The sequence below is a fragment of the Microcebus murinus genome, chromosome 1 (genome assembly GCF_040939455.1).
Source record: "Microcebus murinus isolate Inina chromosome 1, M.murinus_Inina_mat1.0, whole genome shotgun sequence".
Lineage (NCBI taxonomy): Eukaryota > Metazoa > Chordata > Mammalia > Primates > Cheirogaleidae > Microcebus > Microcebus murinus.
Window position 1 is genome coordinate 119,736,959 of NC_134104.1, and position 23,878 is coordinate 119,760,836.

The following is a 23,878-nucleotide window of genomic DNA, read 5'->3' on the forward strand; positions in this document are numbered from 1 at the left end:
TTAATAAGTGGTGGTCTCTGCCACACTTTTATTTTGTGGGATAGCTAGATGGAGGCCACAGGATAATATTTCCAGGTTAGAAAATGTAAAAATGGGACAAAGAAGCATACATTGGACAAAACTTTGGAAATTACCTATGTCTACTCAGGTAAATGAGTGAAAGGAAGTGAAATCAAAATAAGCTGTCGTCGAAATACAGTGTGAAAATGTAGTGCTTAGGAATCAACATAATGAATAAATGCTTTAAATAGAATAGACAGAAAACTGATATTACAGAAGAACGAGATGATATTGATTTATATTGAGGATAGATCTTATTATCATTATCTTATGATATAGACAGAACTCTTACTTTCAGACGAAACACAGCAGATGTTCTGGATCTCTAACACTTTAACACATAATTCCAATTTTAAGCCATTAAAAAGACTGATTTTTAACCATATTGGCTCTTGTAGCATTATAGTCAATAGAATTTATATGTGTGTAATGAACAGAAACAAGTTCTTCTCTTGTTTAATAATTTAAAATCTAATTTTACTTTTGCTTATTTAATACTTATGAATGTAATTTTACTTATCAAAGGTGCTGTGAACCAATCTTTGAAATTATATGCTTTTAATCTATGGGAATCTCTTTCAAATTGATAAAATAGTTCATGACCCAGAAATGGTTAAATACCATTGGTTTCTACAGTTAAACAGTTTTGTTTAGTTTAGGTGATTTTAGGAATATTTATCAGAAAGTTAACTTTTACTGGAGATAATTTAAAATTAGCAATTAAATACAGATTTCTTATTTATTTAATTTTTTAAAATGCTCCCCAAATAAAAGCTGTATTGTAGCGCATAAACAACCTATCTTCAATACTGCTTTTGACATTAAAAATATAAAATCTTCCCATTTTATTTAAGAAATTACATGTTTGGGAGGAATTCTTTAAAAATATTTTTTCTTTTCCTCTGTCTCTCCCAACCTGAAATTTCTCATCTCTACAGTTGGATATAGGGAATACCTGTTGTTGATACTTAATGAATTCATGGTCCTGAAAATGAAGGACAGCACTATGTATCAAGTAACTAAATTGTGCTTGAACATAGTTTTGATTAAAAGGGCAGGTATCATTTTTTCTATTAAAAAGATCAGTAAATATTAAGTTGAATTAAGCCGGGCGCGGTGGCTCACGCCTGTAATCCTAGCTCTCTGGGAGGCTGAGGCGGGCGGATTGCTCGAGGTCAGGAGTTCGAAACCAGCCTGAGCAAGAGCGAGACCCCGTCTCTATTATAAATACAAAGAAATTAATTGGCCAACTAACATATATATAGAAAAAATTAGCCGGGCATGGTGGCGCATGCCTGTAGTCCCAGCTACTTGGGGAGGCTGAGGCAGGAGGGATCGCTTGAGCCCAGGAGTTTGAGGTTGCTGTGAGCTAGGCTGATGCCATGGCACTCACTCTAGCCTGGGCAACAAAGCGAGACTCTGTCTCAAAAAAAAAAAAAAAAAAAAAAAAAATTAAGTTGAATTAAGTTTAATATACTAGATATACCAGTTTAGTTTTCATTGTGACTTTGAATGAATACTACACTTTCATGACTTTCAGTAGCTGTTCTACTGTCCATGCTCTTTCCTATGAGTACAATATATATCAGAAACCTTCCTCTCTTATATTCCTAAATGTGACACGAATTGGAGCTGGTAATCACTAGCAAGGAGCCTGTTGTAGGTTATACAGTAATTATTTTTCCACTGATTTATTGAGTCTTAATCTAGTGATTTTTAACTTGAATATTTTGCATTTTTACAGGTGAAACTGGACCTTATTTAATTATTAGTCCAGGATTTTATGTGGCCAAGGTTGATTTTTGAATTTTATTTCAGTTTATATTGATTTTTAATGCAAATGTTTTTAAAATCACTGGTATAAGTGATAAAATTTATGTGACCATATTTGAGACAAAAATAACTTAAGTATGAAGAATAAGATGACAAAGGGTTAACCTTTTGACTGTTGATAATGATGTAAAAGTTACTAAGCGATTTTTCATGTTTAGAGAAAACAGATTTAACTGGAATGTGTTATTATATTAAGGGACATTTTGTTTTAATTTATAAAAAATTCTGATGATAAGGAATATCAGAAAGAGCCATATGAGAAATAAATTCTTTATCCTTGGAGATTTTTATCTATGATTTTAAAGATTTTTAAGATTAAGAAAAATATTAATGTAAGACTTTTAAGACTATGGCAATCAGCTCTATGTCTAGATAACACCAGTGTATATTTAATCAGTCTTTAGGTCCCTCATTATAATATAAATTCAATGTTTTATGTCTTTGTCTTCTTCCCTGACATTTCTCTGAGTATTTTTCCTTATATTTATTTAATTTACAGGCTATTCAGGTTTTGTCTAAAGAACAAAATGTTCTAAATGTCTAAAGAACTTTGAAATACCTAAACAAGAGGTTTCTTTATAATAGATGATACAATGAGAAGGAAAGAGAAAACTCAAAAAGTTTAGATAACTTTTAAAACAATGGTCAGATGTAATGTTAAGCATGAGATAAAAAAAGAGTAACTGTAAAATCTGTTGTTCCACAGGTACTGTGAGAATAGAGATGTTTCGAAATATGCAGAATGCAGAAATCATCAGAAAAATGACTGAAGAATTTGATGAGGTATGGCATTTCAATATTTATACAAATTGCCTACTTGTACTTTTACCTGGTGAAAATGTTTATTATTTTCAGTTTTGTTTTGATTTGGTGTTAGTGTAAGAAAAGATCTATTTTTTATTTATATGATAATCCATGCTGCTAATTCCCTTATTAATGATCTTCAGGGATTTTGTTATCTTGTGTGGAGGTATCATTGAATAATGACAAATTACTGATAAGGATAAGAAAATTAGTAGTATGAGGTAGAAGCTGATTCTTGACATTTCTTGAAGACCTTCTCAAATTTCCTAATTTATAAATGCATCTCCTCCAGTTTTCTGTTCTGTGGAATGGTAGTTGCATTAAATTCTTTAAAGGAAAAAGGGTTTGGAGGTCAAAGAAATCTAAGAAGGTCAAAGAAATCTAGTATTCAGTGCTGTGTTGCATATTATATGTGTCTTAGAGATTATCAAAGCACATTATCTTATTTAAGGCTCTTAGAAATCCTAATGAAGAAAACCTGCTTAACTTTATATAACCCAGAATTTCCCCAAATTTTTTTACAAGGACTTCCCCCCTCCCCCTGTGTGTGTGTGTGTGTGTGTGTGTGTGTGAGAGAGAGAGAGAGAGAGAGAGAGAGAGAGAGAAAGAGAAACTTATGCCTGGGATCTGGGACAATCTGCTTTGAGAGTATTCTAATTTCTATTTACAATACATGTTTTCTTTTTTTTCTTTCTTTTCTTTTCTTTTTTTTTTTTTTTTTTTGCTTGTCTTCTCAAATCTATCACCTTTCCTATTTTCACAGAAATATTCTCTAGAGTAGTTTCACACTGATTGTAAATGCTAAAACATTTTCAGAGTTTTATTTATGGTAAAATGAATTCATGTCATGCTGTAGGCCACTACTAATTCCAGTTTTAACATTCTCCCTTTTAATTTAAATAAGATTTACCTTTTTTGGTTAGATATTCCTTTTTCTTTTCTTTTTTTTTTTTTTTTTTTTGAGACAGAATCTGGCTTTGTTGCCCAGGCTAGAGTGAGTGCCATGGCGTCAGCCTAGCTCACAGCAACCTCACACTCCTGGGCTCCAGCGATCCTGCTGCCTCAGCCTCCCAAGTAGCTGGGACTACAGGCATGTGCCACCATGCCTGGCTAATTTTTTCTATATATATTAGTTGGCCAATTAATTTCTTTCTATTTATAGTAGAGACGGGGTCTCACTCTTGCTCAGGCTGGTTTCGAACTCCTGATCTCGAGCAATCCACCCACCTCGGCCTCCCAGAGTGCTAGGATTACAGGCGTGAGCTACTGCGCCCGGCCAGATATTCCTTTTTCTTGACTTCCAGTGTTAAAACATTAGATGTTTTTTCTAGGTCTGCTCTTGGCTGGGGCTTGGGCTTTTTATTATCATTATTACTATTAATTTTCAGTTGAAAAAAGTAATACAAACACATGGTGAAACACATACTCAAACATATATAGCATGATCTATGTCTGTCTCATCAGGTGTTCACTTTCACTCTAGCTGTATACACCAGAACATTTTACATGTTCTTTACAGAACCTTTCTGCCAGTGGCTTTCACATTATTTTAGTCACATTCCATGGGAGGGTGGCAATAGCTTACAAGTGACCCATGCATATATATCTCTACAGTCCCTCGTCTTTGATTCTATAATCCAAACAGCTCTGAAATTTCAAAGGATTTTTTCAATTTAATTGGTGGCAAAACCTAGCCTCAGCTAACAAGAGGTTATTTACTGTTGTAATTTTTCGCACTCAGTATGAACATATGCATGTGTTGCTGGTGAAATATTAATGTTCTTGTTTATAGGGGGCTGCCCTAGATTCTATTGGGATGTCATGGAGTATAGGGTATATGTACAGTATTAACTTATAAAATTCAAAAACTTCTGGATTCTGACACATTTTGTTGGGGTTATTTGTTGCCAAAAATTACTTTTGTAGTAGTAGTTGTTGTTACTGCCAGAGGTTATATATGGTAAATTGAATATAGCAAAGAAAGATTAAGATTTATTCGTAAACCACTGGACTGACTCTACCATGCCAGATTTGTAACACAGGTGATTCACATCACAGATTAAAAAGTAGTATGCATCTTGGACCTTTAGGGCACCACCCTTTGATGGAAAGATTATTAAGAGTTTAATCATTTAAAATAGTAAGTCGCAAACTTTCCTACACATTATCATCATCTGGGGATCTTTATAATACACTGGTGCCTGGCTCTCTCTACATTCCCCAGACATTCTGATTTAATTTTTACGGTATGAAACCTAGGTATAGGGATTTTTGAACGTTCATCAGGTGATTCTAATGTACTCCAGAGAATGGGAACTACGGGTCAAAGGGAAATAAGAAAAAGAAAACCAAAAATTAACTTGTTAAAACCCTTTGTATGTGAGAATAGAATGACAAGAAAACAGAAATGAATACACTTTGGAAATGCACAATAACAAGTAATCATTTTTTAATTATATTAAGATTTTAAGTAACTATAGAGGAAGATAAATTCAGTTAAATAAAGGTCATGGTATGCTGAAAAAAATTCCTGTGAATATTATCACATATTCAGGGTATATTGAAGGAATAGTAAACTATTACCAAAATTGATAATAAGTTACATAGCAAATACAGTTTCTCAAAAGGTATTTATTTCATATTCTTAAATATTTTTTCTCCTACTGTTTGAGATGATTGACTTGAAGATTATTTAAAAAATCACCATTATAATTCTTTTCCTGTTTGATAGTACACAGTTTGATTATGCAAAGAATGTATTCATATACAGCAAAATTTTTTATTAGTTATCTTCTAAGGCTATCCATTTTATCTTCAGTCACTTAAGGGAGATATTGTTCTTTTTCTACTGTGTGTACACCTAAGAAACTGGCTTTAAATCCTTATATATTACTAAAGTATACCATATTTTAATAAGTTTTTTTTTCCTTCAAAATATCGTATAGATCATTTAGTCCCCTGAGAGGGTGGAGGAGGTAGCTTAATTTTGCTAAATTGTATTTTGTGGTTATATTCTAAAAGATCTGATGACAAGAACCATTGGATCCCAGTGTCTCTTTCTCAAGGTGTAATCATTAACATTTAGTTGAAAATGAATATATTGAATTATAGCAAAGTAAGATAAAGATGAAATGAGTTAGATTGAAGGTATTTAGATTTTGGATAAGGTGGTCTAAAAGTATGTTATTGCCTGAGAAATATAGTTTGCCTCCTGTTATTTATTATAAACAGATGATAACATTTATTTTAAAATTCCTACAAACCTGCCCATAGTTAGAAGTGCTTTGTATTTATTATAGCAACCTAATTTAAAAATAAATTATTTCTTAGAGCAGTCTATGGCTATTCATAGTCAATAGTCGATTCTTATTAAAGCCAGCCACTGGGAGCAAAAGTAAAATCATATTATTTCTTCCCCAGATTTTTGAGATAGAGTCTTACTCTGTTGCCCTGGGTAGAGTGCAGTGGTAAGGTCATAGATCACTGCAACCGCAAACTCCTGGACTCAGGAGAGCCTCTAGCTCCAGTCTCCTGAGTAGCTAGGACTGCAGGCATGCGCCACAGTACCTGGCTAATTTTTCTCTTTTTTGTAGAGATGGGGTCTCGCTCTTCCTTAGGCTGGTCTCAAACTCCTGAGCTCGAGCAATTCTCCCTTCTCAGTCTCCCAGAGTGCTAGGAATACAGATGTGAGCCACTGTGCCCCGCCTTCTTCCCCAGTTTTCTAGAATTACATTTCCATATATATGTAAATTCTGAGGTATGATTCCTGAAGGTCAGATCACATAGTTTTCATATATTTACGTGTGACTAGTGTGTAGAGAAACCTTTGTAACACAACACATTTAATGTATTAATTTAGTGCCTTTAATTCTTGCCTGTTAATTTTACATTGCATTGCTCACAATTATAAAGCATGTGATTTTGTGTATTGTCCTCTCTTAGAACAATAACTTATTCTGCACCTTTTTTTCTCTTCTCATTTCTAATCATATGTGCTTTTATGAATTTATTTAATCTGAGCTAGAACCTTTCATCTGTTTCTCCATTTGAGCATTTATTTATTCAAAGGATTAAAAATTTTAGTAAGTATAAAAATGGTTAAATAGCATACAAATTGAGAAAATGTAACAGAAATATCATAGATATGGTAAAGAAAAGCTCAAATTATCTCTAGTCCCAAGTTAAAGTCCCTAAAATTTTTTTCAGTTGTACAGCCCATCAATAAAACATTTTTTAGTCTGTAGTCCTAATAGTGAAAACCTGTGATAAGGCTCTTTTCTCTTTTCCCCAGGCTCTTTTTCAAAGAGCTACCTAGATAGAGTTATTGTCATATGGGAATTAATTACTTGGTGATAATTTTAGACTTTCTTAGTTTGAAACTAAGTCTATTTCCTAAATATTTTACAAGTACAAATAAATAAGTGAAAGTATTTTTTTCCCTTCCAACAGTGAGACATGACCTGGGAATATAAATCTGAAGCCAGGTTATCAATGCCCTTAAAATGTAAAGCTGTTCCAATCATGGTGATACATAGATTCACAGGTGTGGTTTTATATCTTAAACACAGACTGTAACATGATAATTTAGAGAATGGCACTGTAGAATTTGGAATTCTTTCTAGTGATTTCAGGAATGTGGTACCCTCAAAGATGTTAGTGTGCATAGTTTCAAACAATTTTTAATGTACCTATTTTTTGAAATTATGTGTTATTTGATACATGCAAAAAGAATATATGTTTTTGTCTGCTTTGTCAAAGATCAGATGATAATATGAGCTTGGTTTTATATCTGGGTTCTCAGTCCTGTTCCAGTGGTCTATATCTCTGTTCTTGTGCCAGTACTATGCTGTTTTGGTTACTATAGCCTTGTAGTATAGCTTGAAGTCTGGTAGGTTGATGCCTCCCAATTTATGCTTTTTGCTTATGATTGTTTTGGCTATATGGAGTCTTCTCTGGTTCCATATGAAGAGTAGAATTATTTTTTCTAGATCTACGAAAAATGATGTTGATATTTTGTTTGATAGGGATTGCATTAATTCCGTAGATCACGTTAGGTAGTATAGACATTTTAACAGTATTAATTCTGCTGAAACATGAGCATGGTAGGGTTTTCCATCTGTTTATATCCTTTGCAATTTCTTTTCTCAGTGTTTCGTAGTTCTCCCTATATAGGTCTCTCACCTTCTTAGTTAAATATATTCCTAAATATTTAAATTTCTTTCACACTGTTATGAAAGATGTTGCATCTTTGATTCTCAGCTTGACTGTTATTGGCGTATATGAAAGCTACTGAATTGTGTGCATTGATTTTGTATCCTGAGACTTTGTTAATACTCATTTACCAATTCCAGGAGTCTCTTGGTTGAATCTTTGGGGTTTTCTAGATATAATATCATATGGTCAGCAAAGAGTGAAAATTTGACCTCTTTTTGCTCCCATTTGGATGCCCTCAATTCCTTGTTCTTGTCTGGGGAAAAGAATTCCTATTCAATAAATGGTGCTGGGAAAATTGGCTAGCCACATGCAGAAGATTGAAACTGGATCCCTGCCTCTCACCTCTCATAAAAATCAACTCATGATGGATAAACAGACTTAAACCAAAGGTGTGAAACTATAAGAATTCTAGAAGAAAATGTTGGGCAACCTCTTATAGACATTGGCCTAGGCAAAGAATTTATGGAGAAGACCCCCCCAAAGCAGTCACAGCAGCAATAAAAATCAATAAATGGGAACTGATCAGATTAAAAGACTTCCCAAGGAAACTATCATTAGGGTAAATAGACAACTACAGAATGGGAGAAAATACTCACACAGTACACATCCCATAAAGGGCTGATAATTAAAATCTATATAGAACTTAGGAAAATCAACAAGAAAAAAATCAAACAACCCCTTTAAAAAGTGGGCAAAGGACATAAACAGACACTTTTCAAAAGAAGACAAAATAATGGCCAAAAAACATATTAAAAATTACACAACATCTCTAATCATCAGGGAAATGCAAACCAAAACCACAATGAGATAATCACTTAACTCTAGCGAGAATGGCTTTTATCAAAAATCCCAAAACAACAAATGATGGTGTAGATGCAGAGAGATAGGAACACTCATACACTGCTGGTGGGACTGCAAAGTAGTACAACCTCTGTAGAAAGTAATATGGAGATACCTCAAAGAACTAAAAGTAGAACTACCATTTGATCCAGCAATGCTACTACTAGGCATCTACCCAAAGGAGATAAAGTCAGTCTGTAATAAAGACATCTGCACTGGAATGTTTGTAGTAGCACAATTCATAATTGCAAAGATGTGGAAACATCCCAATTGCCCGTCAACACATGAGTGGATTGATAAAATGTGGTATATGTATACCATGGAGTACTATTCAGCCATAAAAACAATGGTGAACTAGCACCTCTTTTTTTTTCCTTGAGACAGAGTCTTGCTCTGTTGCCTGGCTTAGAGTGCAGTGGCATCAACCTAGCTCACAGCAACGTCAAACTCCTAGGCTCAAGGAATCCTCCTGCCACAGCCTCCTGAGTAGATGGGTCTTCAGGCACATCCCACCATGCCTGGCTAAGTTTTCTATTTTTAGTAGAGATGGGGTCTCGTTCTTGCTCAGGGTAATCTCGAACTCCTGAGCTCAAGCAGTCCTCCCGCCTTGGTCTCCCAGAGTGCTAGGAGTAAAGGCTTGAGCCACCGTCCCTGACCATAGCACCTCTTATATTATCCTGGATGGAGCTACAGCCCATTCTTGAAGTATCACAATAATGGAAAAACAAGCACCACATATACTCACTATCAAATTGGCACTAACTGATCAACACTTATGAGCACACATGGAAGTAATATTTATCAGATGCTGGGCAGGTGGGGGTGGGGTAATGGGTAAATTCACAACTGATGGGTATGGAACACAATGTCTGGGGCATGGTCATGCTTGTAGCTCTGGCTTGGGCGGTGCAAAGGCAATGTATGTAATCATAATGTTTGTACCCCCATAATATTCTGAAATTTAAAAATTAAAAAAAAAGTATATGTAACTTATGTGTAAGATAGGTGAATCTTATCACCCCCAACATAAAATGGAAATATTACTGATATTATTATAATTACTTGTGTGCTCCTCTACTTTCCCATTCCTTTGCTTTCCCTGAGAAGTAATTAATATCTTGAAATTTGTTTTAAAAAATAATAAACCTTTTTAAAAAAATTATGTGTTTTTTCTTACAAACCCATGTATAAGTATTTACCACTCTTTATGAAATATTTGTTAAGACCATAAATGAAACTAGAGGGCAGACATTTGGTGGCACCTCATTTAACTAATTGATGACAGTTTGGGGCAGGAATTTTTTTTTTTTTTTAGACAGTGTCTTGCTCTGTCATCTAGGCTAGAGTGTAATGGTGTGCTTACTGCAACCTCTGACTCCTGGGCTCAAGTGATCCTCCTGCCTCAGCCTCCTGAGTAGCTGAGACTACAGGTGTGTACCACCACACCCAGCTAGCTATTCCCGCCACCCGTGAAGAGATGAAGTCTCACTTTGTTGCTCAGGCTGGTCTTGAACTCCTGACCTCAAGTGATCCTCCCACCTCAGCCTCCCAAAGTGCTAGGACAGCCTCACTGTTGCTTTGACTTCATATATTCACATCTCTGTCTGTGGCTGAGGAAATACAAATTGTCAAAATTTATGATTGATTAAAGAAAATGTATCTGTAGAGATATTTTAGAAATCCCTATCATTATTTAGACCTATTTTTACAATATCATTCTTGTAGTAATTCATTCATTTGATCAAGAAATGTTTGAGTGTATGTTTCATTCTAAGCATTGAGGACTGAATTCTAAGCAGTGAATACACCAAAGAAAAAAATCCCTGCTCTCATGGTTCTTTATTTTCTAGCTGGGATAAAAGCCAATGAATAAAATATGTAGGCAAAATATAGTATGAGTGGACATTGGAAACTTAAGTGGGCAGGTTAGAGAGTGAGGGATAAAAATGTACCTATCAGTTATAATTATACTATTGTGGTGAGAGGTACACTAAAAACCCTAATTTCAGCATTCACCTATATAACAAAAAACATTTACCCCCTTAATCTATTAAAATTAGAAAGTTTCATCCAAAGGGGAAAAATATTATATTATGATAGATGGCAATGAATACTTTGCAGAAAAATAAAGCAGAGGACGAGGAAGAGATTTTAGTGGGACGGGTCATTTTATATTGGTGAATAGTGGTATGCATTGTAAGATAGTGTTATAACTAATTTGATGATTTATTAACTACAAAATAACAGTAAATCTCTAGCTTGAAAAAAATAGGATGGTCAGAAACCCATCTGTAAGAATGTGACCTTGAGCAAAGACTTGATGGAGGTGATAGAGCAAAGCATATATGTATCTGAGGGAAAACAACAAGGGCAAAGGCCATGAAGTGAAAGTATCCCTAGTGTGTTTGAGAGACCGCAAAGAAGATTGTGCAGCTAAATCACGTTGATTTACATACTGCATTTGATCATTGTATCTTTGGACATTTTAAAAATATAAAAGGGTTTCTCTACTTTTTTTTCTTTTGCATGACATTAACTTTTTGAGAAGACCAAGCCTAGTTAGTTGTCGTGTAAGATATTTCACATTTATATTTCTCTGATATTTTTATCATTACATTATTTAACTTGTTTCTATATCCCCTGTATTTTATAATTCATAGTTAGGTGTAAAGACTTCATTAGATTAAACATTTTTTGCAAGAAAATTTTATAGGTGAAATGTACTGTGTGCTTCATACTCTATCACATAGGTAGCACATATGAGGTTGTGTACTTATTAGTGATGCTGAAATTTATCACTTAACATGGTGACTATTGGATCTTTTTGTAAAAGTAATTTTATCTTTGCAATTATCAAATATTTTGGCATTGTGTTTGCCGGGTATGGTGGCTCACACCTGTAATCCCAGCACTTTTGGAGGCCAAGGTGGGAGAATTGCTTGAGCCCAGGAGTTCAAGATCACCTGGTTCTACAAAATATAGAAAAATTTGCCAGGTGTGGTGGCATACCTCTGTAGTCCCAGCTACTTGGTAGGCTAAGTCAGGAGGATAACTTGAGCCCAGGAGTTTGAGGTTGCAGTAAACTCCGATGATGCCACTGCACTCTAGCCCAGGGAACAGAGGGACCGAAGGAAGAAGAAGAAAAAAAAAACAAAGAAAAAGAAATTTTGGCATGTGTTAACATCCTAATAATGACAACTTGCCACTTAATGGTTTTAGTGTGTATTGATCATCTGTTCATGAAATTTGGAGTTTATTTTGAATATTGAAGTAAATATGACCTGAAGTCTGAGAAAAGGCTATTCTGTATCAATTGTTTTGAATTAAAGTGTGACAGTCTCTTCTCATGTGACATACTATTTAGTCTTCCCTAAATAAAAGAGTTGGGCTTCCTCTGGAGCTTCAGTGGCAAAGAATTCTTTCTTTACTATTTTACTTTCTTTACTGTTTTACTGTTATGAGTAAATCCACCCAGTCAGCAAACCTGAAACAGAAGAATCCTTTTTTGTCCATTAGTCATTGAAATCAGTGGATTTTATTTCTTTAATATTTGGATATTTATCACATCCTTTCCATTTTCTCTACTGTTACTGTCTTATTTTAAACTTTCTCTCTCTGCTTCGCCTTTCCTGTGGTTTATGGATCTGTTAGAGTGGTGAGTCTCCTTGCTCTTTTTTCTTTACCTTTACCTTCACCTTCTGACTACTCTACACATTGCAATCAAAAATGCCTTTTAAAGCTGACATCTGTTCATTCTTTTTCAAAATTTTTCAAATGCCACCCATTGCTTCCAGAATGAAATTTGGCTTCCTCAGCTGTCTTTATATAGAGAAGGCTCCCTATGTTCTGATCCTGCCTTTCTTGCTGCTTACCACTGCAAATTCTGGTTTAGTTTACCAAATTTAAAGCAGGTCTATAGTCCCATTGTTGTGCCCTTTGCTCATTTTATTGCCTAGAAGGTTATCTCATTTTCCCTTGTCATCTGCAGAGAGTTGACATTCCTAAGTACCGTGTGCCCTTATAAAGCTCCTTTTATTGTATTAATTTACTTCTTGTGTGTCCATGTCACCTGAACTAAAGTGGAAATTCTTTGACAGGTCCTTGTTTTGCTTGTCTTTGTATGTCAGAGACCTGATAAAGTGCCAGGAGCATATTGGTTCAATAAATGTATGACTAGATGGATGGGTCAATAGGTGGTTGGGTAGATGGATAGTTTCTGCCCTCTAAACAAGTGTTTGTGAATTAAGCAATAGTGGTATATATCTTCGTAAGTCTGTTCAAATTAGATAACGAAAGCCAATGTTTCACCAAAAACAGGACACCATTGTCCATCAGCTGGTCCAAAAAGCAATTCTCCTGCATTTACTCTTAAGAGAATGTTTTATATCTTTAGATATCTATAGTTCATGACCAAATTGAGTACCCAAATACTTGTGAAGACTGTTTCATTGCTATTTTAATTTTCTAGAGATCATTCTTGGATGCTATTAGAATTCAAATGCTTAAGGATTAGGCAGTCAGCCTTTACCTCTGCCAGCTACATGAGCTTAAATTTGTAGTGGACCTCTCTTGAGATTGTTGTTCTTACCCCAGTCAGAGGTTCTAAATCTGCTAGTTTTTGTTGCTGGCCCTTGAAGCGTGGCACTGTTTTCCTTCCTCTCCCCCATTAGTGTTCCCAAGTCTTGTAAAATAGATTTTTTCCATTAGTTCCTTGGTTTTCCATTTGGGAGCAGAACCCAGCGTCCCTCCATTGGAAGAACAATCATAGACAAACTCTCTGTCTTCCAAAGTTCCTCTAGTAAACCATGTCAAGTCACATTGTAGAGAATACATGGACTTTATAATCTCAGAACCAGAACCCTGTAGTTCTGGGATCTAGAACAAGTTCTTGTTTTTTTTAATGTCTTGTTTCTCTGATCTTTATACATACCAGAAGTCACCATAGAGTATGTACTACACAAGATTATATATGTGCTAAGTGCCTACCATATAAATGCTACCTATATTATGTTATGTTTTACTACACAGAGATTTCTCCCCCAGTACTTTTCCTGAACATATTCAGAAGAATTGCTTTTTTTTTTTTTTAGCTAGATCTTTTTGTTAGCTCTATATTATCCTTCTTTGTGGATTTTTGCCAGATATTCTTTCTACCCTAAACTTTTTCATTTTTTTAATTGAGACAAGGTCTCTTTCTGTCTTCTAGGCTAGAATGAATGCAGTGATGTTATCAGAATTCACTACATCCTTGAACTCCTGGGCTCAAGTGATCCTCTTGCCTCAGCCTTCTGAGTAGCTAAGACTACAGGCACACACCGTTACACCTGGCTACTGTTTCTATTTTATGTAGAGAAGGGCAGAGGGTGCCTCACTGTGTTGCTGAGGCTGGTCTTGAACTCCTGGCCTCAAGCAGTCATCCCCCCTTGGCCTCCCAAAGTGCTGGGATTACAGGTGTGAGCCCCTGTACCTGGCCCCTAAACTTCTTTCTGCCTTGTCATACATGTTGGTTATTGGATATGTTTTATCTTTTCATTAGTTTATTCAGTATATTTTTTATGTTAAGCATCATCATAAGACTGCCCTCAAAGATCTTAAATATTAGTGGTGGATGAGGCATTGGGGTTACTTGATTATTATCTCCATTTTGTCAATATTTACTTATCTTTGCTTTCCTGAGTAAAGAGACTACTACTTTATGAAGGGAGCTAGTATTTTTCTCAAATGAATGTATCTAGGGAGTTATCATTGCTCATAAGCTAGTTTTTAATACCCCTCTCACTGCCTGTTATTAATTAGACCATTATTTTTACATGGCATGTATAAGTGAGTATAGGATAAAGACATTTATAACTAGTATTAGAGTTAAGAAACTCTTTTGAAGTAGATATGGGGGATTTTCTTTTCTTTTTCCAAAATGTTTTTCTTTTTTTAGTGACACATACTGCAAAAACTAAAAAGTACAAAATGGTATATACATAGTTAATCTAGTGTGAATTGAGTTAGGTTTGTGTTTCGTTGTTGCTGTCTTTATCTTTAATGTACCACAGGCTTCAGATTTCTCTAGCGGTGGGCTGCTATTGACTTGTGTTTAGGATACGGAAGATTTTTCATAGTATTCATGCCCCACCCTCAGAACCTCTGCTTTCTCTCCACTCCATTGCTACAGAGGAGATCTCTCTTCACACTTTTGCCCTTTCCCCTAGTGGTACAGTGGTGTTGCTTGTTGCCTATTACTATGATGGGAGCATGTATTGTCCTAGTCCTGCCTCAGTTACAACCATACCCTGTGTGCCTAGATCCAGCAAGGGGCCTTCTCAACTTTTCCGGTACCTCCATTCTGTAGCAGCCAACCTCTGCTTTATGTCTTGTGAGCCTTGAGTAGGAGTTTACTTCCCCACTCCCAATGCTAGCAAACTTCTGCTTGTTATTGATAAAGGATTCAGGTCCCAGTATAGTGCTTTGTTTTGTCTCCTCTCCTTGAGTAGAAGTTTTTTTCTTTTACTCTTCTCTCAGCTGCAGTGGGTCTTTGCCTGTGCCTAGGAGGTGACTCAGCTTGCTATTCCTCGTCCAGCCAGATTAAGGCTTCTGATTTTAGGAGAGAAAGAACTAATAAGTGAGCTGGGCTTCTTGCCCTTCCCCAGCAGTTGAAAATTATGCTCTGCAGGCCTGTGTCACCAAGAGAGGTGTTTTCTGTTTCTCTACTCTGTCCCTAGGCTTTGTTGTGAGCATCCTGTAAGTGCAAACTTCCCTTGTTACTCCATACTGACAGGCTAGCTCACACTTAATGTTTGACAGTTCGTTACAATTTTAGTTGATTTCTTCTCATCCGCTTTTAAGGTGGTCGCCTTTTCTTCCCAGGCTCTACTGGTGATAGAGTTTGTATGCCTCATCTCTTCTTGGAGGGCTTATTCTTTAGAATTCAAGTTACTTCAGCTCAAGATGGGCTCGAGAAAAGTTAAGACTTTTATTGTTGATGTGGCTTATTCACATTGTTTGTAGCCTTCTACATCCTAAGTATAAACAACTAATGAACACCCAGTTATACCAGAATCATTTACTAAGTAATCCATCTTTCCCCACTGGTCATCATTCTACTGCAATAGTAGATACACATTTGTTTGTGAGTAACAGGAAGACTGACCATCATTGGCTTAAACTCACAGGAGTTTGTCTCATGCCAAATAAATGTGGGAATAGACAGTGCATGGTTGGTACTAAAGTTCAGTAGGGCAATAAAGAACCTAGACTTTTTTCATCCTTTTCTTCTACCATTCTTTATCCTCGTACTTGTCCCATCATGGTTACAAGATGGCTGTTGAACATCCAGCACCACATATGAGTGCAAGATTAGTGAAAGGAGGAAGGTACAAAGGACTAAAGAGGTCATACTGGCCTAGTCTGTACATTTTAAATGGCTTTCTAGAAGCCCCATGATTGTTCCTGCAACCTCAGACTCCTGGACTCAAGCGATCCTCCTTCCTCAGTTTCTCAAATATCTGGGACTACAGGTTTGCATCACCGCTCCTGGCCTATTCTCAGATATTTTTTACACATTATTTTCCAGGCTACTAATGTATCTCTTGTCAGTGATCATTCTTTCCTTCATTTCATCAACTGAATTATTTAATTAAGAAATCAAACAATTTAATTTCAGGTTTTGTTGGTTGGTTAGTTGTGCTGCATTTGAATCTTCTAAAGTGTACTCATTTGTTTATTATTTATTCAGGTTTTGGTATGTACTGATTATTCTGCCTTTCTTTCCTCTCACTTGCTGTTGGGGCTATTCAGTTAGTTTGTTTTCTTTGTAGCCTCCTTAGGGCCTAGGTTCAGTTGTTGTGGATCACTAAATGGCTGAATTTCCCCGCTGGTATAAAGCAAGAGGAGCTCTACTCTAGTGGACTATTGTACTGAAGCAGCAGGTAGACTGCTGAGATATCTTTGGGAAGTGTCTTGACTCTCCACGCTATGTAACCTCTCAAGTCTACCACCACACTCCAAGTCTCAAAGGTTAGGAAGATTCAGCCAGCCTCTTTAGTTCCTTCTTGATCTTTTGAGAGTTCCTTGAATTTATAATCCTCATGTAGCACCAACATTAACTTTCTTCTGGGATTTTGACTCTGAGTGCCAGTCTCTGCTTTCTGTTCCTTGCTTTTAGGATCTGCTATTCTATGTATCACACTAGTTCTCTTTCCCAGGACATGAACTAAGCTTAAGGTCTCACCTATAAAAAATTTTTCTACCAACAGTTTGTTCTAGAAAAAACAAAAGCCACAAATTGAGAATATTCTGGCAACCATGTGAATTTACATTTCTGTACTTACATGTTTTAGGCTAGAGAGGGAAGCCACTAACCAGTTGGGTTTAACCCTCAGTTTTGTGTTTTAAACAAGATGATACTACCTGGTGATACTGAGAGCCCATATTAGTTTTTTTTATTTATTGTAGAGACAGGGCTCATTGTGTTACCCAGGCTGGCCTTGAACTCCTAGGCTCCCAAGACAACAGGTGCAAGCCACCATGTGAGGCTCAGATTTTTTTCTTAATTAAGTTAATAAATCTACTCTATGAAATAGAATTTATATCAAGGTCATAATAAAATTGGGAGAAATGAGGTTGGAGTTTCAGAAGTGAAAGGTTAGTTTTAGACTTCTCAGTAAATGCTTATACTTTTAAATTCTCAATTCTTAAAAATTCATAAATATTAGCTGGGCTTGGTGGCACACACCTGTAGTCCTGGCTACTCAGGAGGCTGAGGTGGGAGGATCGCTTGAGCCCACAAATTCATGGTTATAGTGAGCTGTGATTGCACCCCTGCATTCAAGCCTGGGTGACAGAGGGAGACCCTGTCTCCTTAAAAAAAGGAGTCATTTAGTTGTGGTAGATCAAAACTAAAAAAAAAGGTAAAGCAATTGATGTACCTATGAAAATCACCTATTTCTATATACATGTACTTTTCAAAAAAGGGTTCCTATGTAAATAGGAAGAAAAAAAAAACTTCAATGACACTGCTAATATATGACATTACTTAATATGTTCTTTATCCCTTTTAGGACAGTGGTGATTATCCTCTTACCATGCCTGGACCTCAGTGGAAAAAATTTCGTTCAAACTTTTGTGAATTTATTGGAGTACTGATTCGACAGTGTCAGTATAGCATAATTTATGATGAGTATATGATGGACACAGTTATTTCCCTTTTGACTGGTTTGTCAGACTCCCAGGTCAGAGCTTTTAGGCATACAAGTACTCTTGCTGGTAAGTAACAAACATTTTATTTCCTTTTCATTTAGTTTTGTTAAATATGTTTTATTCTAATTAAACTTTCTTTAGGTTTCTTTAGGTTTCTTTAGGTTTAATTTAATCACTGTGCTCCTGAAAAATAATCCCCCCCCCCCAAATTCATCTGAGTAGTTTGTGTTACCTATTTAGGTAAAATGTATGCCCATTTTGATAATGGGCATTTGATAGCCATAAGAATGAAATTTGAAATTTTCTGGCCGGTATCAACAAATATCTGTCTGAATGGGCCGGGCGCTGTGGCTCACGCCTATAATCCTAGCTCTTGGGAGGCCGAGGCGGGCGGATTGCTCAAGGTCAGGAGTTCAAAACCAGCCTGAGCAAGAGCGAGACCCCGTCTCTACTATAAATAGAAAGAAATTAATTGGCCAACTGATATATATATAAAAAAATTAGCCGGGCATGGTGGCGCATGCCTGTAGTCCCAGCTACTCGGGAGGCTGAGGCAGAAGGATCACTCAAGCCCAGGAGATTGAGGTTGCTGTGAGCTAGGCTGACGCCACGGCACTCACTCTAGCCTGGACAACAAAGTGAGACTCTGTCTCAAAAAAAAAAAAAAAAAAATATCTGTCTGAATGTTTAGTTATGTTCCTAGACCCTTAGTTTATAACCAAAGAAATTTTAAGAAGCCTTTAGGCCATGTTCTTTGGAAAACTCAAGTAATAATATTTGAAATTTCAAGTTCATACTATTTTTCCTTCACTTAATTATATTGCTTTATTGTTCATTGTTATTATACATCATAAGTATAGTTATTTATATATTTGAAACAATTCCATCTAGTAACATTCTTCCTTTTCCTAGTGCTGTGATAACTTAAACATATATAAAACATTAACATCCTTAAAATCAATTTATAGAGAATATGAAGAACTGATAAATAGTTTTCACTTTTGTTTTCTTCATTTTAAAATTACCTTGACAACTTGTGTGTCAATTATATTCATTTTGTCCTTTTTCCTTAAGGTAATTTCCTTAATTTAGCAATTGTTCTATTTTCTCTTCACTACTTTAACTGTACCTACCTGAAATGACTATTTTTTTCATTTATGACACAGAGTAAGTTCATGCTCGTGTGTATTTAAACATAAATATGTTTAAATATTCCCATATTATATCCTTTTTAGTAGCAGTAATTTTGCCTGTATTCTTCTTATTACCATGACAAAACCAGATTTAGGTTCATTAGTTGCATTTCATTTTGCATTTAAATTTTAGTATCTTATTTATCTAATTTATTTAAAGTACTCGTCCTCAAACTTTAGAACATCAGAATGGGACTACTAGGCCTCATCCCCACAGTTTAACAAGTTTCTAGGTGATATTGTTGATAGTAGTTTGGGGACTACACACTGCAAATAAAAAGTTTTTCTTTTTCTGTCTTAACCTGTTGCTCAAAGCAAGTATAATGTTATCTGGAGTCATCTGTATTTTTTCCCAGTTCTCTTTTTTTCCTCCTTACTCAACATAGTTAATTCATATTAGTGTCCATTATTCTTTTAGTGACAATTCTAACCAAATAAACATGAAACACAATTTGTTCTCTTTTGAGAGTATCCTTTTTCTCATTATTAGGACCAGAGGGGGATATTTTATCTAGTTCTATCTTTTATTTTCAAAAAGTAAAATAAAAATAATTTTATTGTTGAAAAAATTTTATATAGAACATGCATCAGACACAGTTTATACTATTTTGAGAGTATTCTCTTCCTCATTATTAGGAAGAAAAAGAGATCTTTTACCCAATTTATCTTTTTAAAAACTGTACTGTAAAAATATTGTTTATTGTTTAAAAACTTATCTAATATTATACATTTTTCTAATTCTGTGACTTTTAGTATCTTCTGTATTTGATCTTTCCTTTTTTCTTCATCTTTTCTATTTCCTTATTATCTTACTTTCTTCTTTCTATGTACAGTAATGCCCATTTACCTGGTTGTCAGATGCATAGGAAATTTAGCAACTTGAAATAAAACTTGAACATAAGGTGGAAATTGCTTGTGAATAGCCAAAGTTGCTGTCACAAAAATTAATGAACTTGCCTTGATACAGAAGTTATTATTTCCCAAGGCCACTTGAGAAAGAGAAGCAACAAATTAATGAGGGTTGATGGTATTATGAAATGACAATTCATAACAAAAAAAGATGGCAAAAATATTGCAGATCTGAAGTACAGAGCAATTTTGGTCTTCTTTGTAGAGACAAGCCACCTCTCTTTAATCCAGAAACCTGTGTGCATTCTGAATAAAATATTAAATGTATGCCACATATTCTATTTAAGAACACAAGGAGTGCTATATTATAGAAATATACAGAATATTTTGACCATACAACATTGTTTTAGCTGGGTGCCGTGTCTCATGCCTGTAATTAAGCAATTTGGGAGGCTAAGATGGCAAGATCACTTGAGGCCAGGAGTTCCAGACCAGACTAGGCAATCTAGTGAGACCCCATCTCTACTAAAAATAAAAATCAAAAAATTTTAAAAATTAGCCATGTGTGGTGGTGCACACCTGTAGTCCTAGCTACTCATGAGGCTGAGGCAAAAAGATCACTTGAGCCCAGGTGTTTGAAATTACAGTGAGCTATAATCATGCCACTGCACTCCAGCCTAGGCAGTAGAGTGAGATCTCTGTCTCTTTAAAAAAAGAAAAAAAAAGCATTGGTTTAATTTTGTAAACAGCACCATTTACTTTATTTCCATTTGTCCTTCACTGCCATGTAAATGTAACATTACTGTATTTTACTGCATTTGTAATGGTCCATTTCAGCTATTTTTCCATTAGCTCATTTTGGTAACTACTTTTGTATTGTTTTCTTTGTATTTATCCGTTTGGTTATCTGTATCTGCTAATTTCACATCTGCTTAAATATATTTTCATTATGGCTTTCTGCTTATTTAGTTGAGTAGCTCCCACCTCCCCCAAGTTCCAAGTTCTTTTTATATCATTATGTAGCCTATTTGAATTTGAAATTTTTTCTTACAGATATAAAAAAAACAAAGTAATCAACATTTTGTTTATACAGAATTTTCAAAGGATGAAATTTATTTTTCAGTCATTCTCTCAATTTACTTCAAAATATTACTCTAATTCCCATGTGTATACACTAATGGTGATATCTTCCAAGGCTCAGTTGTATAAAATGTGAGACATATCAGTCACCTACCTTTCAACAAAGCACAGGGGGCTTGCTGAGAACTTAATTCTGAAAAATGAACAATAATTATCCATTTTTCAAATATCTTTTTTGTTCTCATCTTTGCCCTCTTTGTTTTTTTATGGTATGCGTGCAAGGCATAGATTAAAAGGTAATCATTTTTATTCACTTTGCAGGACAAGTCTTGGGGACTAGATAAAATGGGCAGGAACATTTAATCCTCTGCTTCAAAGACTATGTGCATGGACAGTTACAAGGCAGTTATGGCCATATATGATTATCGGCTTTGGAATAAAATGCTCCTTGACATTGCTTATATCTTAGCTGAGAAGAGAGACAATCAGGTTAGTTATTTTGTAGGGTACAGATATGATGAGTTCCAGAGCTTCATAAGTGATTAGAGTGGTCTTATTAGTAGTACTTACAATGTTTTCCAAATGTCCCATTTTCTTGTTGTGAATTAAATGTGCCCCTATTATCAGTGTAAATGCATTGCATTTAATTGTATACTTTCACTACATTTTTATTAAAAGTTTTTATCATTCTTTAGTTCTTCAGGTCTGTTTATTCCACAGTTATAGGAATAAATATTACTTTTCCATTGGAGATAAACTCACTCTTTTGGAATGCTTTTCACCATTGAATTGAAACAGATTGTTAATTATTACATTTTATATTATATTTTCCTTATTTTTTCTCTTCTCTTAATTGAAATTTTAAGGTTGGGCGCGGTGGCTCACACCTGTAATCCTAGCACTCTGGGAGGCCGAGGGATGGATTGCTCAAGGTCAGGAGTTCGAAACCAGCCTGAGCAAGAGTGAGACCCCATCTCTACTATAAATAGAAAGAAATTAATTGGCCAACTAATATATATAGAAAAGATTAGCTGGGCATGGTGGCGCATGCCTGTAGTCCCAGCTACTCGGGAGGCTGAGGTAGCAGGATTGCTTGAGCCCAGGAGTTTGAGGTTGCTGTGAGCTAGGCTGATACCATGGCACACTCACTCTTGCCTGGGCAACAAAGCAAGACTCTGTCTCAAAAAAATAAAGTAAAATAAAAATAAAACATACTGTCCTGTTTATTTGACCTATTTTAACAAAGAAGTTTTATATTGCAATACGTTTTTCATTAATCATTAGTCTTCAGAATTAAGTGCCTTTATTTCTGTCCAAAATAGCTGTCCCAGTGGACATAATAGAACATAGTTTGTGGATTTAATTTATACAAGAAATGTTTTGTCATAATTATTTTGGTGGATTTACAGTCAAATTGGGAATACTTTTTCTAATTTGATGATATTTTCCTACTTTATGAGAAAACATTCTTTTTTTGTCAAGGTCAAAAACAAGATTTTGTTTTGCTACTTCATTGTTTGGTATTATGAAGATAATTTCACTCTCAAAGAATCTTTTTCAGGATTATAGTTATTTTAGACATTTACTTTTTTTTTTTTTTTTTTTTTTTGAGACAGAGTCTCGCTTTGTTGCCCAGGCTAGAGTGAGTGCCGTGGCGTCAGCCTAGCTCACAGCAACCTCAAACTCCTGGGCTCAAGCAATCCTCCTGCCTCAGCCTCCCGAGTAGCTGGGACTACAGGCATGCGCCACCATGCCCGGCTAATTTTTTGTATATATTTTTAGTTGGCCAATTAATTTCTTTCCATTTATAGTAGAGACGGGGTCTCGCTCTTGCTCAGGCTGGTTTTGAACTCCTGACCTCGAGCAATCCAATCCGCCCGCCTCGGCCTCCCAGAGTGCTAGGATTACAGGCGTGAGCCACCACGCCCGGCCTAGACATTTACTTTTAAAAGTATAGTAATGCCTTACAATTTGTTGATTTCAAATTTTTGTGAGAAGAATTTTCAGAATGAGTAATGTTGGTTTTACAATATTTTGTGGTTTTTTCTCATCTACCTAATTTTCTGTGATATTACAAATATATTAATACTAGCTACCTCTCACTTGTAAGGTGAAAATGCTAATTTGAACAAAAAAGTGTTAATAATATAAAAGTTATATTAATAACGGCATGGTGATTGATTCTATTTGTCTGTCTGTCTATCTATCTATCTATCCATCTATCCATCCATCCATCCATCCATCCATCCATCCATCCATCCATCCATCCATCCTAAAATGGATTTGGAAAAAATTAGAAAATGTGGTCAAGATCATTATGTGAGGCCAATCTTCACTAGTCGCTAACAATAAGTCACTCTCAGACTCTTGAGGGAGTAAATATTTCTTTGTACCTTATTGTTTAACGTTATTATATGGCATATGGTTGAGTTTATATTGACTTATGGTTCATTATTGATTAATATGTCTTACAAAAGTCAGTATCTCTAGACTTTTTCTCAGGTGAAAGATACATGAAATTGCTTTGTTTTTTAAATCGTAGATTGAAAATCATTTTGCTTCAGAAAATTGACATCTTTCTTTGGCCTTCATTTGCTGAAACCATACGACATAATGGTTGATAAAATGGGTTCTGGAGTGACTCTCTTAATGCATATCCATCTTTGCCTTTTACTAGTTGTGTAACCTTGGTGGACAAGTCCTTAACTTATCTAGTCTCACTTTCTTTATATGCAAAGTGGGAAAGATAATGATAGCTACCTCTTATTAAAAGACATTAGGAGCACTTGGGACAGTGCCTGACATTTAGTAAGCTG

The 23,878-nt window shown here is 35.4% G+C and overlaps 1 protein-coding gene across 3 annotated transcripts in view; it reads left to right on the plus strand.

Annotated features, from left to right (window-relative positions):
- Window positions 1–23,878, plus strand: part of STAG1 (STAG1 cohesin complex component) — a 368,375-nt gene that overhangs the window by 194,198 nt on the left and 150,299 nt on the right. For all 3 annotated transcript variants that reach the window (XM_076005282.1, XM_076005291.1, XM_012787757.3), the window contains 2 exons: window positions 2,600–2,676; window positions 17,802–18,006. In XM_076005282.1, the coding sequence (XP_075861397.1) occupies window positions 2,600–2,676; window positions 17,802–18,006 (282 nt within the window). The remainder of the gene's footprint in view (window positions 1–2,599; window positions 2,677–17,801; window positions 18,007–23,878) is intronic.